At 41.3% G+C, this 19,636-nt stretch overlaps 1 protein-coding gene across 8 annotated transcripts in view; it reads right to left on the bottom strand.

Annotated features, from left to right (window-relative positions):
* The window catches only part of NCOA7 (nuclear receptor coactivator 7), a 165,329-nt gene that overhangs the window by 12,516 nt on the left and 133,177 nt on the right, over nt 1-19,636 (bottom strand). For 5 of the 8 annotated variants that reach the window (XM_045499478.1, XM_045499479.1, XM_045499477.1 and 2 more), the window contains 3 exons: nt 13,304-13,451; nt 4,226-4,351; nt 2,732-2,884 (listed from right to left, as the gene is read on the bottom strand). In XM_045499478.1, coding sequence (XP_045355434.1) covers nt 2,732-2,884; nt 4,226-4,351; nt 13,304-13,451 — 427 coding nt within the window. Of the gene's footprint in view, nt 1-2,731; nt 2,885-4,225; nt 4,352-6,091; nt 6,308-13,303; nt 13,452-19,636 lie in introns of those variants that run through there. The other 3 variants (XM_045499481.1, XM_045499482.1, XM_045499484.1) reach the window with 2 other exon arrangements.

The raw sequence follows: 19,636 nt of genomic DNA, 5'->3' as shown, positions 1-19,636 counted from the left end.
TTTTCTCCTAGAGCTAGGAGCCAGGGGTTCTGGTGGGCGAAGCAGCAGCCACTGGTCTTGGCATGCCTCAGCTGGCATGGAATGTCTGCTCTAAGAGCTGAGGCAAGGGCTTTATACTCCTATTTTCTCCTATGCCTAAGGTAGAGCATCTCCCCTATGAATAGAGGTTGGGTAGAAGAAAAGAATCCTCTACCTCTAAGCCATACTTGCCTGGAATTTAGCCTCTGAAACACCGATCTTGGGTAGGTTATAAGAAGTGCTGGGGACCTGCCCCTAGAAAGTATATCATAGCCCTTGCATGGGAGCTGGGGGAAGTGGGAACCCCATCTTCTTGTCCACACAGGAGCTTCCATCAGTCTGAACTGAGGGCTGCAGGGAAGGAAGCAGGTTGTGCTTCAGATGCCACAGAATCTCACTAGTACTAGTGATTTATTAGATTTTCTTAAATAAATGTTTCTTCACTTGCTGTATGCCCTTAGGACAATTTTCAGAGACTTTAAGTGATTATTGTTTTTATAATTTCTACCAGTTATGGCTGTTTCACTGACGACGGATTCTGCAGAGCTCCTTACTGCTACCATTCTGCATATGTAATTCTTTTATATTAGAATTTTCCATAATTCATTCCCAGACAGATTTACAGGTGTTGTTCTATCATGTCCTCAAACACAGCAAAGCCACATTCTTGCCTTGGGGGTGAATGGGGTGTGGAAAGCAGAGTTGGTATCCAGGTGTTTTCAAACACAAGCGCCTCCAGGGTACCAGATTCAGTAAGACTACATCTCCTGATGAATAGAGGAGCCTTCAGGTACAGGCCTCCTTTACATGCCTGCTGACAGGAAGCTTGGTGGAATTGTGCTGCACACCTGCTCTGTGTTGCCAACACCTTCCCCAACAAATGTGGTATCTTTTGGTAAACTAGTACGAGAACTAATCTGTACTTATGGTGAGGGTTTGTGTGTGGTCTAAAGCCATCTAGCCATATCTCATCTAAAACATAGCATCCAACATCTCAAACATTTCACTGAATCCCTGAGTAATTCCATTTTACACGTACTTTGTTATTATTACTTTTTAAATTTTTCAAAGTTTATTTATTTATTGAGAGAGAGAGAGAGAGAGAGAGAGATTACACAAGCAGGGGAGAGGCACAGAGAGGCAGAGAGACAGAGAGAGAGAGAGAGAGAGAGAGAGAGAGAGAATCCCAAGCAGGCTCTGCACCACCAGCACAGAGCCTTACATGGGGCTCTAACCCACAAACCACAAGGTCATGACCTGAGCTAAAGTCTGACACTTAATGGACTGAGCCACCCAGGTGCCCCAACCTTTGTTATTATTTTAATTTTTTACCTTGACTGTACCCAGCTGGATCATGATTAAATAAAGTGTCATCAATCAAGAAATAATAACAGTAACCGTGATAATAAACTTCTCCCCATACTTCTTTATCTATAGTAACACAGCAATAAAGTCCCAGAAAAGATCACAGTTGAGAAAGACAGTGCCTTCAGTACTCCCATGTCTCCACTAATTTCTCCCAAGACAAATTATGATAGCAAAGATCTATTCCCCTAAAATGATGCCAATTATATAGCTTCACAGCAAGCTCCCCAGGGCTTAATAGTGCCCCATATGTAACAGGCACTCATACATTTTCTGAACATATGAATAAATGAAAGACTGTTGAATAAAACCTGCTTCCATGACAGAAAGAGAAAAGAATGACATCTATATCTTACAAATGTAAAGGAATTTCATCTTGATATAACACAGACCAGACCAAAGTGAATAGATAGCAGATGAGACGTCTTCCTTTTGTGGAGCAAATGCCTGACTAGGTAGTGTATGAAAGAAACCTGTAAACATTCCACTCATACCCCAAGCTGACTGACAGAAGCACCAGTGAAGGTACATGGGGGTAATATCTAGAATTCTCCTCTGCCTCCAAGACCCACTACAGCACAGGTGAAAGGGCAATGAGCAATGGTACAGAGCATTAGAGCATTCTTTGCTATTTCATAACAATCGGGCCCCTCAGGTCGAACACACCCTGGCACTGAATGGCTCTCCGTCTCAGCAACCGTGCAGGCACGGTTTGTGGGTACTACCTCAGCTCCTGGCAAGAGTTCTGATATGGCACGAGAGCTTTCTGTGACTATCTCCCTTTCCAGACTTGACTTTTCTCCAACTTTTCAGGCTTTAGGTTGTGGAATATCAACATTGCTTCCTACTGTATGGTGAGCACAGGAAAAAAAAATTCTGTAGAATATGACTGTATTTGGAGATACGCTTCATTTTCCTTTTTGAGATGCATTCTGAAGTATGTAGGGGTGAAATGACATAATAATTGGGATGTACTTCAAAATACTTCAGTGAAGATAAACCAACAAAGAAAGACAGATGAAGCATATGGGGCAAAATCATGCTAAGTGTAAATCTGGCTGATGGGGAATTCTTGTACTGGTCTCTCTCCTGTTGTGTAAGTTTGAAAATCTTCATCAAAACAAATGTTTTCTACGAGGGCTGCCTAGGTGGCTCAGTTGGTTGGGCATCTGGCTCTTGAATTTGGCTCAGGTCATGACCTCAAAGTTCATGAGTTTGAGCCTCACTGGCAGTGCAGAGCCTGCTTAAGATTCTCTCTCTCTCTGCCCTTCCCTCTCTCTCTGTCCCTTCCCCCCTCTCTCAAAATAAATAAATTATTTTTGTTTTTCTATGAAAGAACAAGCCTCACCTGATTATCCATATCTTTGATGACCAACAGGACAGGACTATCTAGCGATGCTGACTTCCGATAAAGAGTTTTCAAACTGGTCCCATGCTCTAATGTGCTATATGCAAGTCTCCATGGATACCCTTGTACCCTTGCTGGAAGGCGTCGGGCCAGCTGCAAATCCAAAGATGGAGATGTAAATATACAGTTTGCCCACAAATCCCTCATAAGCTTACAGCACAAAGCAAGAACCTGAGGCTCAAACTCAAAATCACACTTACTCACATGTTGTTCCTCTTTACTCTGGCAAATATTTGTCACTATAAACCAAGAAAGAGAAGCGAGAATCACTGCTTGATGGTGTTGACCTTGGTAGGGATGCCAGCCAGAGCACACATTCCCTTTCAGGGCCATGAACGAGGGGTCACTATGCAACTATGCATTTGAAGATACAGCACCCAGCTTGATATGAATTAGACACGAGCTCTCCCTTTTACACTTCAACCTGACCTTCAGCAAACAGTTCATGGTTCTCCGATGGTTCTTTCTAAATGCTCATAGGCTCAGAACTACTACTGATATTGGCAGCTTCTCACAGAAGTGAGAACAATAAAACATAGGTGTTTTATGCTAGTAGTCAAATAAATGCAGTCTGTCCTCATCTTGCTTGTATCTTTCACCTACATTAACATTTAGCTTGAACTGGGCTGCCATAAATACCAATAATGCATATCTCTTCAAAACTACTGACAAAGGAGGCTATGAAGTAAGGAAGTTTTCAGAATGCTTAACATCAGTTCTAATATCAGCATGAACTCCATCTCCATAACTGCTTGCTCAAGTCTCCCGGCTTTCCTGAGCCTTCACAGGCTAATCTGCAAATTGAGAGATTGAACTCGATTCTTTAATGTCTCCGAAATGCAGATTTCTGAGTTGGCTAGTGGGAGAAATGCAAGAGATTCCTTACTCAAGTTCAAACGCAGCACATGATAGTATTTCATAAGAATTGAAGAGATTTTCAGAAAATATAAAGTGAACAAGGAAAATTACAGAAAAAAAGGAAAATTACTCCTAGTGGTAGTTAGTTTTCATAAAGCTAGGGAAGTGTATTTGCTATATGACTTTAATTGAACCCAAAAAGTTGAAAAACCATTAGAACTCTGCAGTAATCGCCAGGATAAATTTAAATCCTCTTGTGAGTGTTAGGAATATGCACAGGACTGTGGTAGGACAATTTAAAAACTGCTTTGAAGACATGAAGTGGTTTTTCATTCAGGTTTAGGAGATGGATGTAGTTTCTGGCCAAGTCCCCAGACTCCCACGAAGGTGACCCGGAGTGCTAACGTAACCTTCTGAAGCGGAGAAAGGACACGGACATTGGTTGGGCTGCTGGTGTTCTTTCTTTAAAACCTGGCCCTTCCTTCACCCCCATTGAGAGGAGCAAATGCAGTCAGGGATGGAAAATGCCTTTTTCAGGCCTGGAAGCCCCGCCCTATGTCCCAGGGGAGCGCCCACCTGCTCGATGTGCATGTTCTCCAGGAGTGCGCTATGGGGCTGCAGGACTGGTAGGGCCACTTCATCGTCCTCCTCATAGTAGCTGCAGGTGCTCTTCCTGCGCTTTGCCTCCTCAACGGTGATGATCTGAAACGGAGAAGACAAAGCCCCCAAAACCTGATATGCTTGCTTTTCCGTCGCCTGCTAAAAACGGCCTCAGGTACACGGTTGCCCAGAACAGGTGGAGTTTTAGCAGTAAGACGTAAACTGAACCAGGACTCTGGGTAAAGGGCTAATTTCAACTTCAATTTCTGAACAAATGCAGAATTTAACACAGTTCAGCTGAGGTACTTAATACGTACAAATTAAAGCCATAGGGTTTCCACCTTTACTACGGCTGCCAAGTGCTCAATGAGGGTGCATCATTATGCATAACTCTACAGGTGACATACCCTGCATCTAAATTTGAATTGTTAAGGGACAAATCAGGAATCATTCTGTAAGTCTTCTATAAACAGGATAATTGGTAAGTAAGATTAGTTTGTTTTTTTTTTTATTTTTTTAAAATTTATTTTTGAGGCAGAGAGAGACAGAGCATGAGCAGGGGAGGGGCAGAGAGAGACAGAGCATGAGCAGGGGAGGGGCAGAGAGAGAGGGAGACACAGAATCCAAAGCAGGGTCCAGGCTCTGAGCTGTCAGCACAGAGCCCAATTCTGGGCTCAAACCCACAGACTGTGAGATCATGACCTGAGCTGAAGTTGGACACTTAACCGACTGAGCCACCCAAGCGACCAGATAAGGGTAGTTTTTAAATCGAGACTCCTACGAATGTTTTCTCTCAAGGCTATGGCACATAGCAACAAACGCTGAAGAAATAACAAATGGTAACATCCACTAGAAGCAACAATACAAAGAGACACAAAGCTAAATTTAGTCTAAATTACAATTAGGTTACAATTCTTTATGTATGATTTAGAAACTATCAAAATATTTTTTCCTTCAAAACTGAGAAACATGATTTTATACACATTTATTATTTCACTGTAACTTGCTTATGAACAACCAAAGTCCATTTCAATTTAAAATCTATTTGGGGGGGGGGTGCCTGGGTGGCTCAGTCTGTTAAGCATCTGACTCTTGATTTTGGCTCAGGTCATGATCTCAGGGGCTCCTGTGCTGACTGACAGGGCAGAGCCTGCTTGGGATTCTCTCTCTCTGCTCCCTCCCCTCCTTGCGCTTGCGGTCTCTCTCTCTTTCTCTCTCAAAATAAACTTAAAAAAATTTTTTAATCTATTTTTTGCCCCTCCTAACGTCTGGATAAATCACTAAATTATTTTGAAATTGAATGATACAGATAGGGTGATTAGTTCAGCAGAATACCTGGGTACTATAGTCACTTTTGCATCATAGAGAAACAACATTTAAGTTACATTTAGTCAAAGTTGTCAGATAATGCACTACTCCATTTCCAATATGCACAGTGATAGTTACCTGCCACTATCTGAACTAGATTTATAGGTAAGGAAATTAGCTAAAAAATTTTACTATCTTCTCATGGGAGATTTACTTAAAAAACAAAAACAAAAACAAAAACAAAAACAAAAACACTGTCAAAGAATCACAAACCCAGCATTTTAAATGTATTAAATAAAGCGCACTTTTTTTTTGTGAACTCCACATTTAACATAGGTACAAAGAGGGCTATGGAATGAAAAAGAATAAAATAGGGGCTTTTGAAGGGGCAAACCACATCATATCCATCTCCCAAACATTCCGCTGAAATGTCAGCACAATCCTTTCTCATTAGACAGCATCTGAAAACATACTAAGTTGCAGATCTCTGAGGATTCACTGACATCTTACTAGCTCCCAGGGACTCCAGCATACCTTCACAAAAGGCTCTTGGTCCGGTCTGGCACAATAGAAAATCTGAATGTCCAAGGGCAACCTTCGGTCTCGCATCCTGATGGGGGAGAACCGTCTGCTTGCTTTCTAACGAGAAACAGCTTTTTTCTCTGCCTTCACACCACTGTTGCTTACGGCCACGCTGAGCTACAACTGTTTTTGCAGTATCTAGTTTCCTGCATGATTGAGTTTCTGTTTCCCTTAGGAGAGGGCTCAACATTTCTACAGGAACACACCCAAATTAGGATTTAGAGCAAACACACACTTCCTGTCAGGCATTGCTGTGAGGCTGTAAAATGACACTTTCACCTTTGAAACGGTAGTTTCCTAACTGCAACAAAACTCCATTGTTGTTTTGTTTCTTTTTTTCCCCTTTTCTTCTTATACTTTTCTTCCTAATAGTCCTCTGGCTAAGCTAGCTCTTCTAGTCCTGCCTCTTCAGAGTTTTTTCCCAGCACCTTCTCTAAAGCTAAATTTCCATTTTTAAACTTTATGTATGTTCCTGACATAGGTTTGAGTCTCAAAGGAGCCTTTACCCAAGGTAGGTATATTACACTTACAACAAGGGCATTTCACCTCAACGACACATTATGTTTGTCGGATATGCGGACCTTAAAAGAATGGGAGAACGTCCTGGTTTATATGAGGCTGAGAAGAAGGCTACTTTACATTCAGTGTTTCAAAAGAGCTGACAAAGGAACATTTACCTCCTTACCTTTTAGAGTACTCATCTTAATGACTAATAAGCATGATGAGTTCTCCTCTACTTCCCAGATCAGATGGCAGGGGGTTGGGAAAACATGTAGGTGACCACTGCATCAATTTTCAGTGATCGTTCTGTGACTCTTCCAGATCCAAAATGGCTTTTGTTTTTGGGTACTGCTGATCACATCAGAGTGCTATTGTATAGCTCAAGCTGGGGTGTGTTCTCATGAGAATTCTGGCAGATAACTCCATGACCAGACCCAGGTCAGCTGGAACTGATTTTCAATGCAAGAACCGGGACACAATTTGGGGCAGAATCACTTGGATTTTGTGCCAGTGAGACAGCACTGGCACTCTCTTCAGTTCCTGGCACTTCACAACTTACTGATCTCTCTCTCGATGATGGCAAGTGTCAGGTACTTGGCCAGGCTTGGGGACACAAAGCAGTCCACAGTCTCGAGAGGGTGAAGAGACAGCAGAGAGACATTTATAAATAATATGAATGCCACTCCATGTAATACAAATGCTAATAGTAGCAACTCAAAGGTGGGGGCACCTAGAGCCTTGGGAGATGGCTTATTCACAGAGTGGATGGGGCTTCAGTTTGAGAGCAGAGGGTGCAGTGTGGGGAGATGTCGGGGTGGAGGGTATAGAAGGAAAACAGGTATGTTTGTTCTAGGTTCACTATGGCTTGGGAATAGAAAGGAAGAGAAGTAGAGATGAAGCTGGGGAAGGACGGAAGTGGAGAAAACCAAGAATCTTAATGCCATGAAGAAGCTGAGAACTTATCCTAGGGGCCACTGTGTCTAAAACCTGGCTATTCTTCAAAATCTAGGAGCTTTAAAAAACAGATTCTGACAATCCTCTCCCAGACCTACTAAATTTCTGTCTCCAGTGGTAAAGGTCTAAGAGTCAGTTAAAGGAAAACAAATCACCAAGTGTTGGTCTGATGATTGGCCAGGTGGGTAATGATAACCGTAGGCAATGGAGAGTCCCTGAGTGTTTGAAGCATGGGAGTATATGATCATATGTGTTATTTAAACAAGTTAAGTAGATAGCACAGAACATATATGAGACCTTTAAATATGATGAAGGAAACATCAGAAACCATTAAGTAGTGTTGGAAAAAATTACCTATTAAAAATATTACCTATCATGTATCAATAAATCAACTGCAGACTGAGTGGGGTTTAAATTGATACTACAGGGCCACCCATACCTAAAAACACTATAGGGGGAAAACAAAAACAAAAACAAAAACAATCCAGCCCTTCCCCTGCTCACACACATGCTTCTGCACACATGTGCTATCTCTTTCTCAAGAAAAAATAGAGGAGAGGGTCACCTGGGCAACTCAGTCCGTTGAGTGACTGACTTCAGCTCAGGTCATGATCTTGCAGTTTGTGAGTTTGAGCCCTGCATCTGGCTGCTGTTGTCAGCACAGAGCCTACTTCAGATCATCTGTCTCCCCCTCTCTGCCCCTCCCTTCCTCTTGCTCTCTCTCAGAAATAAATAAATATTAAAAAAAGAGGAGACAAAAAATTAGTATCATTTAATCATAAAGAGCTCAGTATTAAGATTCTTTTAGAAAAATGAGCAAAGGAAATGAGTGGGAATCACACACACACACACACACACACACACACACACACACAAAAACACACACACGTGTTTTTCATCTATTCTTTCCTCAACCAAGGAAATAAAAATTAAAATATATCATTTTTATGCTTCCAAATTAGCAGAATTTTGGGGGGAATAACAGTAATAATCCTTGCTGCTGGAATAAACACAGCGAGAGGGGTATTCCTCACATTGCTGGCAAGTTAAGTTGCCATATATATATATAAAAAAAAAATAGGATCCTTTAATACTCTTCTATCAACTAATGTCACTCCTAGGAAACTAAGGGAACAGTAAGGGTTGCAGATCATTTCACCCTTGTGAAAAACTTGAACCAACACAATGATTCCTAAAAGTGGGGAATTGTTAAAAAAATTATAATTGAGATTTTAAATGTCATGCAACCATTAAAATGAGGCTTAAAAATCTTTAAGATGACACAATTCCCACAAGATGTTAGGTGGGAAAACCAGATGCAGAACTATACATAAAACATGATTGCCCTTTGCAAAACTAAAAAGACTCCCTACCCCCAAACCCCTAAGAAAACATCCTAAAATAAATGAGAAAAAAGGGAATTGAATAAAATGCACAAAACTGTTAAGGGTGGTCACATATTTTTAAACGTTCTGCATTGTACTTTTTTGTAGTTTCCAAATTTCCTACAATAAGCAGGTGTTACTTATATAAAATTAGGACATTAAAGCTTACTGAAAGAGTCTGTGTACGGGAGAACAGACTGGTGGTTGGGTTGGGTCTGGAGGTGCCCTTGGGAGTCCAAGTGAAGGATGCAGACAGGCTGACTGGGGCACGTTTGATGGAGGGAAGCAGAGGTCTCTGTACCATATAAGATCACAATCAATAAAACTCTGACTAGATATGATGCAGGAAAAGAATCTAGGATGATATCTAGGTTTCTAGCTTGGACTACCACCAATTGAGATGGGAATACGTGAGAAGAAGCAAGTTTGGGGGCATGATGAGTTGTTTTGGACATGCCGAGGATCAGACACCTGCTAGCTTCCAGGGGAGTGACAGTCCCCCTTCGGTCCCCCTTCCCAAAGGAGCAGAAATGCTGTTGCAGTGGCTTGGCTTGACGGTAATGCTAGTATGTGGGGCCTGCTCCTGCATGCAAGGGAGTGTGGCAAGCTTTCTGCTGCTCATTGCACTTTTGGACTCTCTCTGCCATGTGGCCAGAAAACAGGGATAAGGCACCCTGGCCAGTCTAGCCACTTCTCTCTCCAGTTATGAGCACAAGTATTAGCATAAGCACGAGGAGCTTGGAATAGGCCAACCAAGTTCTTCCTCCTTCTCCATCCCTTCTTCTTTTCCTCCTCTTCCACCACAGATCTAGAGTAGTTTCTTAGAGGGATTTGCCCTCTCTTTCATTCTCCTCAGTGGCTCAGTCTGAGAAGGCCTGGGGCAGACTGCCCAGGCCCACACTAGATCTTGAAGCAGACCTTTCTCTCCCTGTATACCTCTTTAGCTCCTTTCCCTCTGGTACTGGTAGATGTGGCCTCTCTCTCCTCCCACTGGGGTTAGCAAGAGCTGAGATTCAAGGATGGGACTAGTGGAGAGAGGCAGAGCAGTCCTTTAAAGGGGGCTGCTCCCACTCAGGATATTCAGGCCTCATCAGGCAAGGATTAACCGCCTTTCCCCCGCACCACCCCCCCCCCCCCCCCCCCCGCCCACCATGTTATCTAACCTTTTCTCTGGAACTCCATATTGGAGCAAGAGGCCACAGTCTCAGTAAGAAAATGAACACTTCAGGGGTGCCTGGGTGGCTCAGTCAGTTGAGCATCCTACTCTTGGTTTAGGCTCAGGTCACGATCTCACTATTTTGAGAGTTTGAGCCCCACGTCAGGCTCTGCACTGACAGTTCAGAGCCCGCTTAGGAGTCTCTCTCTCTCTCCCTTTCTTTCTGCCCATCCCCCACTTGTGCTGTCTCTCTCAAAAATAAACTTAAAAATAAAAAAGAAAATGTACATTTCCTGGCTTTGCTTCCTTTGTGCACATATCTTATGGGGGCCTCTTAGAGCTGATTAGGTGAGGACAGAACTTGATATTCTTGAGTGCCTTGGCCAGAATATCAGTATCACACCACCTCTGCCTCATGGGCACTTGCAGCTGTGCCTGGGGGGCGGCTATGAACTCTAGAGTAGCAGCTCGGGAGAAAGAGGTATGTGGTGTAGGCAGATGTGGGAGTAGGCAGCATAAGCTACAAGAGTTGATGAGCTCATCCAAGGAAGATGTAACAGATGAGAAGAGGGCCAAAGACAAACTCCCAGAGACAGCATGAGAAAAGGGACCGGCAAAGTTGACTTGGAAAGACTGGCCAGAGACAGGAGCAAAAAAAGAAAAGAAAAAAAAAAAATCAGAATTTATATAAAAAGCCAAGGAAGAAAGAGCCTGAAAGGCTTAAACAGCTTCAAACAGTAGTTTCAAATAAGAAGCTTTGTGAACTATGGGGAGACATAACAAGCAAATAAATTTGGGGACAATATGCTACAGAGCTATCAGGCAGTGAGACAGGAAGTGAGTACAAGCACACATATGAGAGAACCTGGCATTCCAGAAGGCATCAGACCTAAGGGGCAGGTTCATTACCCTTGCTCGTCCCAATCTGGCAAGGTTCCAACCTTGGAAGGATCCGACTGTGCACTTGACGAATCTAAAACCAGGCTGGGATTCCTGGAGAAAAATCACCCCTCACTGTATCCTGGGGCTACTATAAACATGGCAGACCCAACAGGGCTCTCCATACCAGACAGCTACCCCATGACAGTCCTTCACATTTATCCTAGTCTTGAGGCTATTTCATACCTTCTCCATATTTCTCTAACTCCTCCTTCACTTCAGGAGATCCCCTTCCTTCCACTGCAAAGAAACCATCGGATGAAAAATGCCACAATTTACCACCACTCAATCGGCATTTTATTTGCACACATCCTATTCTTTTCTACTGCCCACCCACTTGTCTAAAACCAATCCTATCCCTATCCCCACTTCTCTGCCAATTCTCAGAGATCTGCTCTCCTGATGAGTTCTTTCCTCATTCCCTTATCTTCTGACCTTCTACCCTGGGTTCCTAATGACCTCATCCAAAAGGTTAAAGTCTCTCTCACAAGAGGGAAAACCTTCCCAACCTCACTTATTCTTCCAGTTCACCACGTCATTTTTATTCTCCAGAACCAAATTTGAATTGTTTGCCCACCTTTACTAGTTCAACTTACTTATCTCCCACTCATTCTTTGAACCACTAGAATCTAAATTTTGAACTTACCACTTTAATGAGACTGCTCTTGTCAAAGTCACCAACTACCTCCTTGGTTTTAAGTCCAAGAGACATACCTCAGTTCTTATCTTCTGACTTTTCTGCAGCATAAGTCATTTTGACCATGACTCCCCTCTCGAAACATTCTCTTCCCTTGGTCTCTAAGACATGACTTTCCTTGTTTTCTACCTTCTTCCCTGGCTGCCTTTGTGTACTGCCTTTGGCCCCTTTAAATGCAGGTATCCCTAAGGGTTCTAGTTTGAGTCCTGTTCCCTTTCCACTGTAAATACTCTCCTAGGATGACCTCATCTATACTCATAACTTCAACTTTGCCACTGATTGCCAAATCATGTCTTTAGATATTTCTCCTAAGTTTTATTCTGTCTCTTGAACATTCCACAGACACCTCAAATTTAGATTAAAACCAGAATGCAGAGCATTTTCTACTAAATCTAATACTCTTGCTATGCTCCTATCTCAGCAAAAGGCAGGTACCACTGCCCCTTCAGTTCCCACTCTAAAAACAAAGAGTTCAATCTCCATATATTCCTTACTTTCCACACATAATTAATTACTCACAAAATACTGTGTATTCCAGTTTCTAATTATCCTTCAAAAGCACTCAATTTTCTCCACCCCCACTGCCACTCTTGCAGCAACCATTATCTCTCGACATTGATCCTGCACGGGCCTCCTAATGGGTCTCTGAGCCTCAAGTGTTGTCCAACTCCTCCAATCTCTTGAATGTCTGCCAGAAAGAGAGAGCTCTCTGAAATGCATATGTGTGTACACTTCTCCAGACTTAAAACAGTTCAGTGCCTTCCCACTGTCTTTAGGAAGATAGACATGATCCATAGGTCCTTTGTGATGTGTCCTTACTTTCTTTTCCTGCTTCATTTCTTGCCCCTCCTTCAGCTTTGCACCCTATGGTCCAGCCACACTGAACCTGTTAGTTTATCAAATGTCCCAAATCCTGTTTCTCCCTCTGACATTCCTCTGCACAGATTTTCCTCTCTGGCCAGAACATGGCCCGTGTCCTATTCTACCCCAACTGCCTGAACTCCCCCTTCTGATGTTTGTTCAGATCACTCCTTCTGGGCAGCTTTAACTGATCCCCCTGGCTCCATTCAGGTGCCTGGCCCCATGCTCCTACAGCACTTGGCACTTCCCCTATAATGGCAATTATCTCATTATATTATAATGATTCATCTGTACTCCTTGATGCTAAATTCTGCTTCTCTCATCCATTGTGCCACTGAGAAGGGCTTGGTAAGTGCTCAAAAAAATTATGAAGGGCTTTTCAGACCACATTAAGGAGCCTGAATTTCATCCTGTACATAAAGGGGACCCATTAGCAGTTTTTAAAAAGGAAAGTGAAATGGCCTGGCAGCGGTAATAGTGGTGGTATTTATGTGACACACACAACTGGCTCAAACAGAGGAATAAAGTTATTTCCCTCTATAACTTCAAAAGTGCACAGGAAATCTAACTTCTTGCCAGCCAAGCAGTTCTTGGTATCTGGACACAAGAAAATTTTGATTGCATAGTGTAATTTAATGGCCACAACAGTCTAGCCCCTCTTGAGTGCTCACCTCCCAGCTCTTGGTGGTTGGCTCACTGAAGAAGTTGTCGATCATATTCAGTTCTTCCTTTTCCACGACCACAAAGCCTTGCTCTTTGGCATCTTTCCCATAGACGTCAGGAGACCACTGAACAAAGAACGTGTACAAGTGATCCACCCTGAAAAATACATTCGTCACAGGAGTTAACACCAAATCTACTTTCCTGGCAGGCAGAAGTAGGAAGTTGGGCACTTGCAACCATCCTTTTCCTGCTTGGCAAATCTGTTTTGCTAATTGGGAAAATTCGCACTGTGAAGATGACCTCTACGAGCGCATTCCAAATTTGGAAAATAAGTCAACTAGTGAAAGTAGAAGCCCACAGACACTGAGAACCTGTCTCAATCTGAGGAAAAGGTCAAGAGAGGGGACGTAAAATTGAAACACACAATGGAATCTTTACATCAAATATTTTCTCCTTGTTGGGTCTTCATTTATTGGACACTTGTATTCAATGGGAAAAAAAAAACTGATCTGAAAATTTAACTGGAAAAGATAAACAATACTTCAGTGGGTTTTTATGTAACTGAAGCACTGTTATCATTTTAACAAAACACCTTTAATAGCTACAAAGTAAATAATACTAATTGTTGTTTTAATATTAGAAAGAGACCTGATTTATTGACACGGAAATGTGGTTGGCTTCCTATTTCTCTGTTCTCTTACACATATTTAACACCTGGAGGTACTGTAGCATCTTACCAAACTAAATCAATAGAGAGATGGCTAATTCCCAAGCAGAGAATAAGAACTCTGATCCCAGCACCTGCAATATCCCCCCAGGTATGAGAATCACAGGCTCTCTAACCTTTGATTCTACTCCCACATCCATCACAGTGGGTGGAGAGAGTGACAGGTATGATCAGATGATTCTTAAAGTCTTTTCTAATTACAAAATGGGAATTTCAATGTAAGCCTACTGTCTGGGGCAATATTAACTTATTGCTAATTTTTAAGAAGTTGTGATTGTAAAAATATTATAACAACATCACTATAGCTTGAATGTTTGTATCCCCCCCAAATTCATATGTTGAAGCTTAACCCCAAATGTGATGGTATTTAGATATAGGACCTTTGAGAAGTGCTTAGGTCATGAGCCCTCATGATTGGGATTAGTGCCCTTATAAAAAGAGGCCTCTTTTCACCATGTGACACAGTGAAAGGATAATTGTCTATGAACAAGGAAGTGGGCCTTCACCAGACAAATCCGCCAGCACCTTGATCTTAGACTTCCCGGCCTTTAGAACTGTGAGGAATACCTTTCTGTCATTTATAAGCCACCCAGTCTTATGGCATTCTGGTATAGCAGCACAAATTGACTAAGACAAATATTAAGAGAACTAAAACAAAAAAGAAATGACCCCCACAATTCTGAAATCCCAATGCAGCAAAAGGTTTTTAGGTTTCTATACTCCTATCTGCTCTTGTCCACATGCATATAGTTTTCATTGTCACATCAGGACCAAAATATAATTGTTTGCTATACATAACATTAAATCACGCACATTTGCCATGTTGCTAGTCTTTGTACGGATTCATATTGACTAATTTCATGAAAGTACTAAGTCATAAATAATCTGAATTCCTGTGTTGTCAGGATATTTAGCTTCTTCCCATGTTCACATTACAGTGAACATCCTCAGGCTCTATGCCTTTCACCATCTTTTGCATTATTTCCTCAAGGTGAGTTCCCAGAAACAGGATTACTGAGTCAAAGGGCATGATTTTATATCTTGTGATTCATCCTGCCAGGTGGCTTTTGAAAGGCTCACTAGTTTACTCTTGACACCAGCAGTTTAGTTTGCATTAAAGTTCCATAACAATCTTGCTTATGCTTTTTCTAGAAAAATAATTTAATACATATTTAAGTTTTACCTTATGCACTCGGCATTTCTCTGAGTGTTGATGCACTGAACAAGTTTCAAATGTTTTCTTCCTGGCTATAGCTTTTCTTTCATGAATTAGCTCTTTGTGGCTGTGAAGTCAGTATTTTCCTTTTCAATTTGTGGAAACTTTTATAGAATGTAAACATGAACCACTACCAAAGTGGTTTCAAAGCTGTTGTTTTCCTTTTTATATTAATCATATCCTTCCTGTCATAATACAGGATTATCAATTTTCATATACTTTAAGAGTATATTTCCTTTGAGATTTCTCCTACTCCGCATGGAGAGTTGGCATCCAAGACAAGGTGTGCATCCATGTCCATGATATACTATCATTTCTATTCTTTTAAAAAAACACAGATATAGATATAATTGTACATTGATGTGATGGTTAATTGTATATGACATCAACTTGGCCATTTTTGGGTCAAACACTGGTGTAGATGTTGCTGTGAAGGTGTTTTTTAGAAGTGATTAACATTTAAATCAGCAGACTTTCAGGAAAGCAGATTACCCTCCATAATGTGAGTGGGCCTCATGCAATCAGTTGAAGGCCTTAAGAGAAAAAGACTGAGGACACCTGAATAAGAAGGAATTCTGTCTCTAAATAGCCTTCAGACGTGAGACTACAATCCAAGTTCTCCCCGGGTCTCCAGCCTATCAGCCTCCCCTTGTAGATTTCAGACTTGCTAGCTCCCACAACGACGTAAACCAATTCCTTCAAACAAATCCTTCTTTCTATATGTATTTATATATACATATCCTTTTGGTTCTGTTTCTCTGGAGCTCCTGGACTAGTTAGTACAATGGACTATTCTGAAAGGGTATATAAGAAACTGATCGAAATGGTTACCTCTGGAGAATGGAATGGCATGGGAGAAAGACATATTTTATATCATATGGATCTTTAAGTTAATTTTTGGAATAGGCAGGACATTTTCCTGATTCTAGCATCAAAACTGTATTTTAAAAGGCAAATAATGAGAAGTTTCCTTCTCACCCACATCGCTGTCCACCAAATTCTGTGCTCACCCTTTTCCTTTATAGGTGACCACTTTATTCATTTCCTGTATATTTTTGTAATGTTATATAGATATAAATATAAATATATATTCTTTTCGTCTTCCATTTCTACAGAAGATTGCACTATTCTCTGTCTTGCTGTCTTTATTTAACAATACATCCTATTATCTTTCCATATCAATATACATATGGCTTCCTCATTCTTTCTTTTACAGCCACACAGTACTTTACTCTGTGGATTAGCCAGCGCTTATATAATCATCCTCTATAGATGGACGCTTGGGTGGTTTCCAAGACTGTGTTGTTACAAATAATGCTGTGACGAATAACTTCACATGTGAGTCACTTCACACGTGTACAGGTATAGTTGTAGGATATATTCCCAGAAGTGGGACTGTGTTGTCAGAGGAGCAATTCCCTTCTAAACTTGCTATGTAAAAACAATATTGCCCTTTTTAGGAATGATATCATTGTTTGTCTTCCCATCAGCAATACACACACACACACACACACACACACACTCTCTCTCTCTCTCTCTCTCTCTCTCTTTTGAATAGCAGCATTCAAAAGCATTTATACCATGCAGTATACATTCTCCTATGAAAAATTAACTTAGAAAATATTAATCACCACCCCAGAGAAATTTGATGAGTATACAACGATAACTCCTTCAGTTTCCTAACACTTATAGTGTTAAATATATATATTAAATATATATATAAATATATAAATATTATATCATATATTATATTATTATATATTATAATATAATATATGATATAATATATACTATTATATATCATTATATATTACATATATTTTATATATTAATATATAAAATATATAAATATAATATATTTATTAAATATAACATATAAATATATAAATATATATTAAACATAAATATATTTTTATATAAGTAAATATAAATATATATTAAATATATTATAGTGTTAAATATATTTTATATATATATATATAGAGAGAGAGAGAGAGAGAGAGAGAAAGAGAGAGAGAGAGAGTCCATCTCAACTATATTTTGTAATAGAGACACAAATATGCTTCACTCTAACTCTTGGAAAGGAAGATATTTACTATGCTCATATCTACAATGAATAAAAGGATTTCCTAATTATTTGTTCGCTAGTTTTCCTGTGAGAAATGAAAAAGCAGTCCCTGATACCCGCCAGCTAGCCTGGGCCTATCAGCCAGGCCCAAGTGTTGTTAAAAGCTGGCGTGGCACTCACAGCGAGGTCCTCATATTCTCCTGTTGAACATAAACAATTTCACAAAACATCAACATCTGACAAGACCACTCTTTGACCATGATGAATCACGACAAAAACAAGACCCCTCTGAGGTCTCATATCTGAACACAAACTAAAAACAGGAACATTGTCCAGCCACAAAAATGACCAACAGCCCTCCAATCTGGGTGATGAGTGACTCTGCTGCTTTACTAATTATAGCATTGAGCTCTTTAGTCTACTCCTTCCTTCCTTCTTTCCTCTTAGATAAGACTTGTAAGATATCCAATCATAGAATGACCTCTGCTTCCTGATAGCATCTAATCTAGACCAAATGTCCACTCCCGTAAGTCCTCCCCTGAATCACCTAACACAAATCTAAATCCTGCCCTCCTTTCTAGCACCCTCTTTCTGAGATGGCCCACAGTCCCATGGTGTGCATTCACTCTCACAGCAATGAATCAACCCAACTCATTCAACTTCAGTAGGTTTCTGGTGGTCTCTGGCCAGAGGGCACTGCTTCCTTCAACTCCCAGTATTGCCCTCATAGAGATTATCTTCAGGAATATTAGAGCTGATGGGGATATTGGTTTTATTTAATTCAACTAACTCTCCTTAAATATGAGAGAATGGGGGCTCTGAAGTCTACCATCAGCATCACAGCCAGGGCTAGATCTTCTGAGGTGACAATTAGGGTTCTTTCAATCATACTAGAAAGCCCTCCCCTTATTCCACACTGATTTCTAAATTGCTTCCCAGTTAACTTCCTGGTTCTGACACCAGACACATTTTTGTCACTTTTTGGACCTACTTTCCATGAAAGACTGCTCATTTGTTCTCCAATATTTGACCCTCATAGGGAAAGTCACTGTGTAAGTATAGACACGGAAGAAGCACGATAAAAGCTCATGCTGACACATATCCCTGTGCAAGACTGCAAGGGAATGAGGAGGGAGGTGCAGATTTGGAATTAAGATTTCATTCTTTCTTTTTAAAAAATTACATTTGAGAGAGAGACAGAGACAGAGACAGAGAGAGAGCGAGCATGAATGGGGGAAGGGCAGAGAGAGAGGGAGCCACAGAACCTGAAGCAGGCTCCAGGCTCTGAGCTGTCAGCACAGAGCCCGACACAGGGCTCAAACACATGAACTGCAAGATTGTGACCCAAGCCGAAGTCAGACGCTTAACCAACTGAGCACCCAGGCGCACCCCCCCCCCACCCCCCAGCCATATTTCATTCCTTCTTAGACATAATAAGAAAATATAAATTGTGCAAACTGTGGGCCAATAAAGATTTTAATGAGAGATCCTATCCTAGAAATTTCCAGTCACTTCCCTTTTTGGTGACGAAGACATTAAGTTGCTTGAGGAGACCCTTTGAGCGGTCCTTTTAATTATGTAGATGTGAGGGTGAGTAGGATTTATTATTCTCGAGGAAGGTATAATTGGACATTCCGTACTTGATGAAGACAACTTTTTCTTACAATCCACTTGGAGGGGGATGGGTTAGAAGGTGAGAGAGAGGGAAGATTTGTATAAAGTCCAAAAGATTTCCTGGGAAGGAAGAATCCTGTGCCTAATACCCTCCCTTTTGAAGTTCAGATTAAACCATCTCTGATTAATTAAGTGTTCCAAATAGAGGTAAACCCATAGAAAAAGGCAATATCCTTTTCCCCACCCACGCTTCTTGAAAAGAAACTCTTCAAGGTAGTGGAGGGAATGGTTTAGACTGATAACCTGGGATCCTTATGAATGCCATGATTATTTTGGGAATAGTTCAATTTGGGCAGAGTGTGCTGATGGTAAAACTTAGACCAAATTACCTGCCACACTGGGCATACCAGGGAAGGAAATGGCTACTTATGTCATATGTGTAAGTTTCTCAGAAGCTATAACAAGGTGTAGGGGTGGGGACAACGTCAATGTTGGCATAAAGCATTCTTGCCTGCCAATGCCATTCTCTCTACAATAAATATCTCAGTCTGGGGCAGGAATCTGGGATGACCTGATAAAAGGGCCTCTTCTCCCAAACCTCTTCCCTTGGGACTGCTGGGTTTCCAGTGAGTGGTGAATCAAGCCTCTGGATTTGTTTGTTGCCAGAGTGTCCTATTCTGGAACAGCCTGTAGTGTGTCAAAGAGCAGCCAGAGCA

The sequence above is a fragment of the Leopardus geoffroyi genome, chromosome B2 (assembly GCF_018350155.1).
Source record: "Leopardus geoffroyi isolate Oge1 chromosome B2, O.geoffroyi_Oge1_pat1.0, whole genome shotgun sequence".
Classification (NCBI taxonomy): Eukaryota; Metazoa; Chordata; class Mammalia; order Carnivora; family Felidae; genus Leopardus; species Leopardus geoffroyi.
Note: the sequence above shows the minus strand (reverse complement) of the source record. Positions and strands in the feature narration are given on the sequence as shown.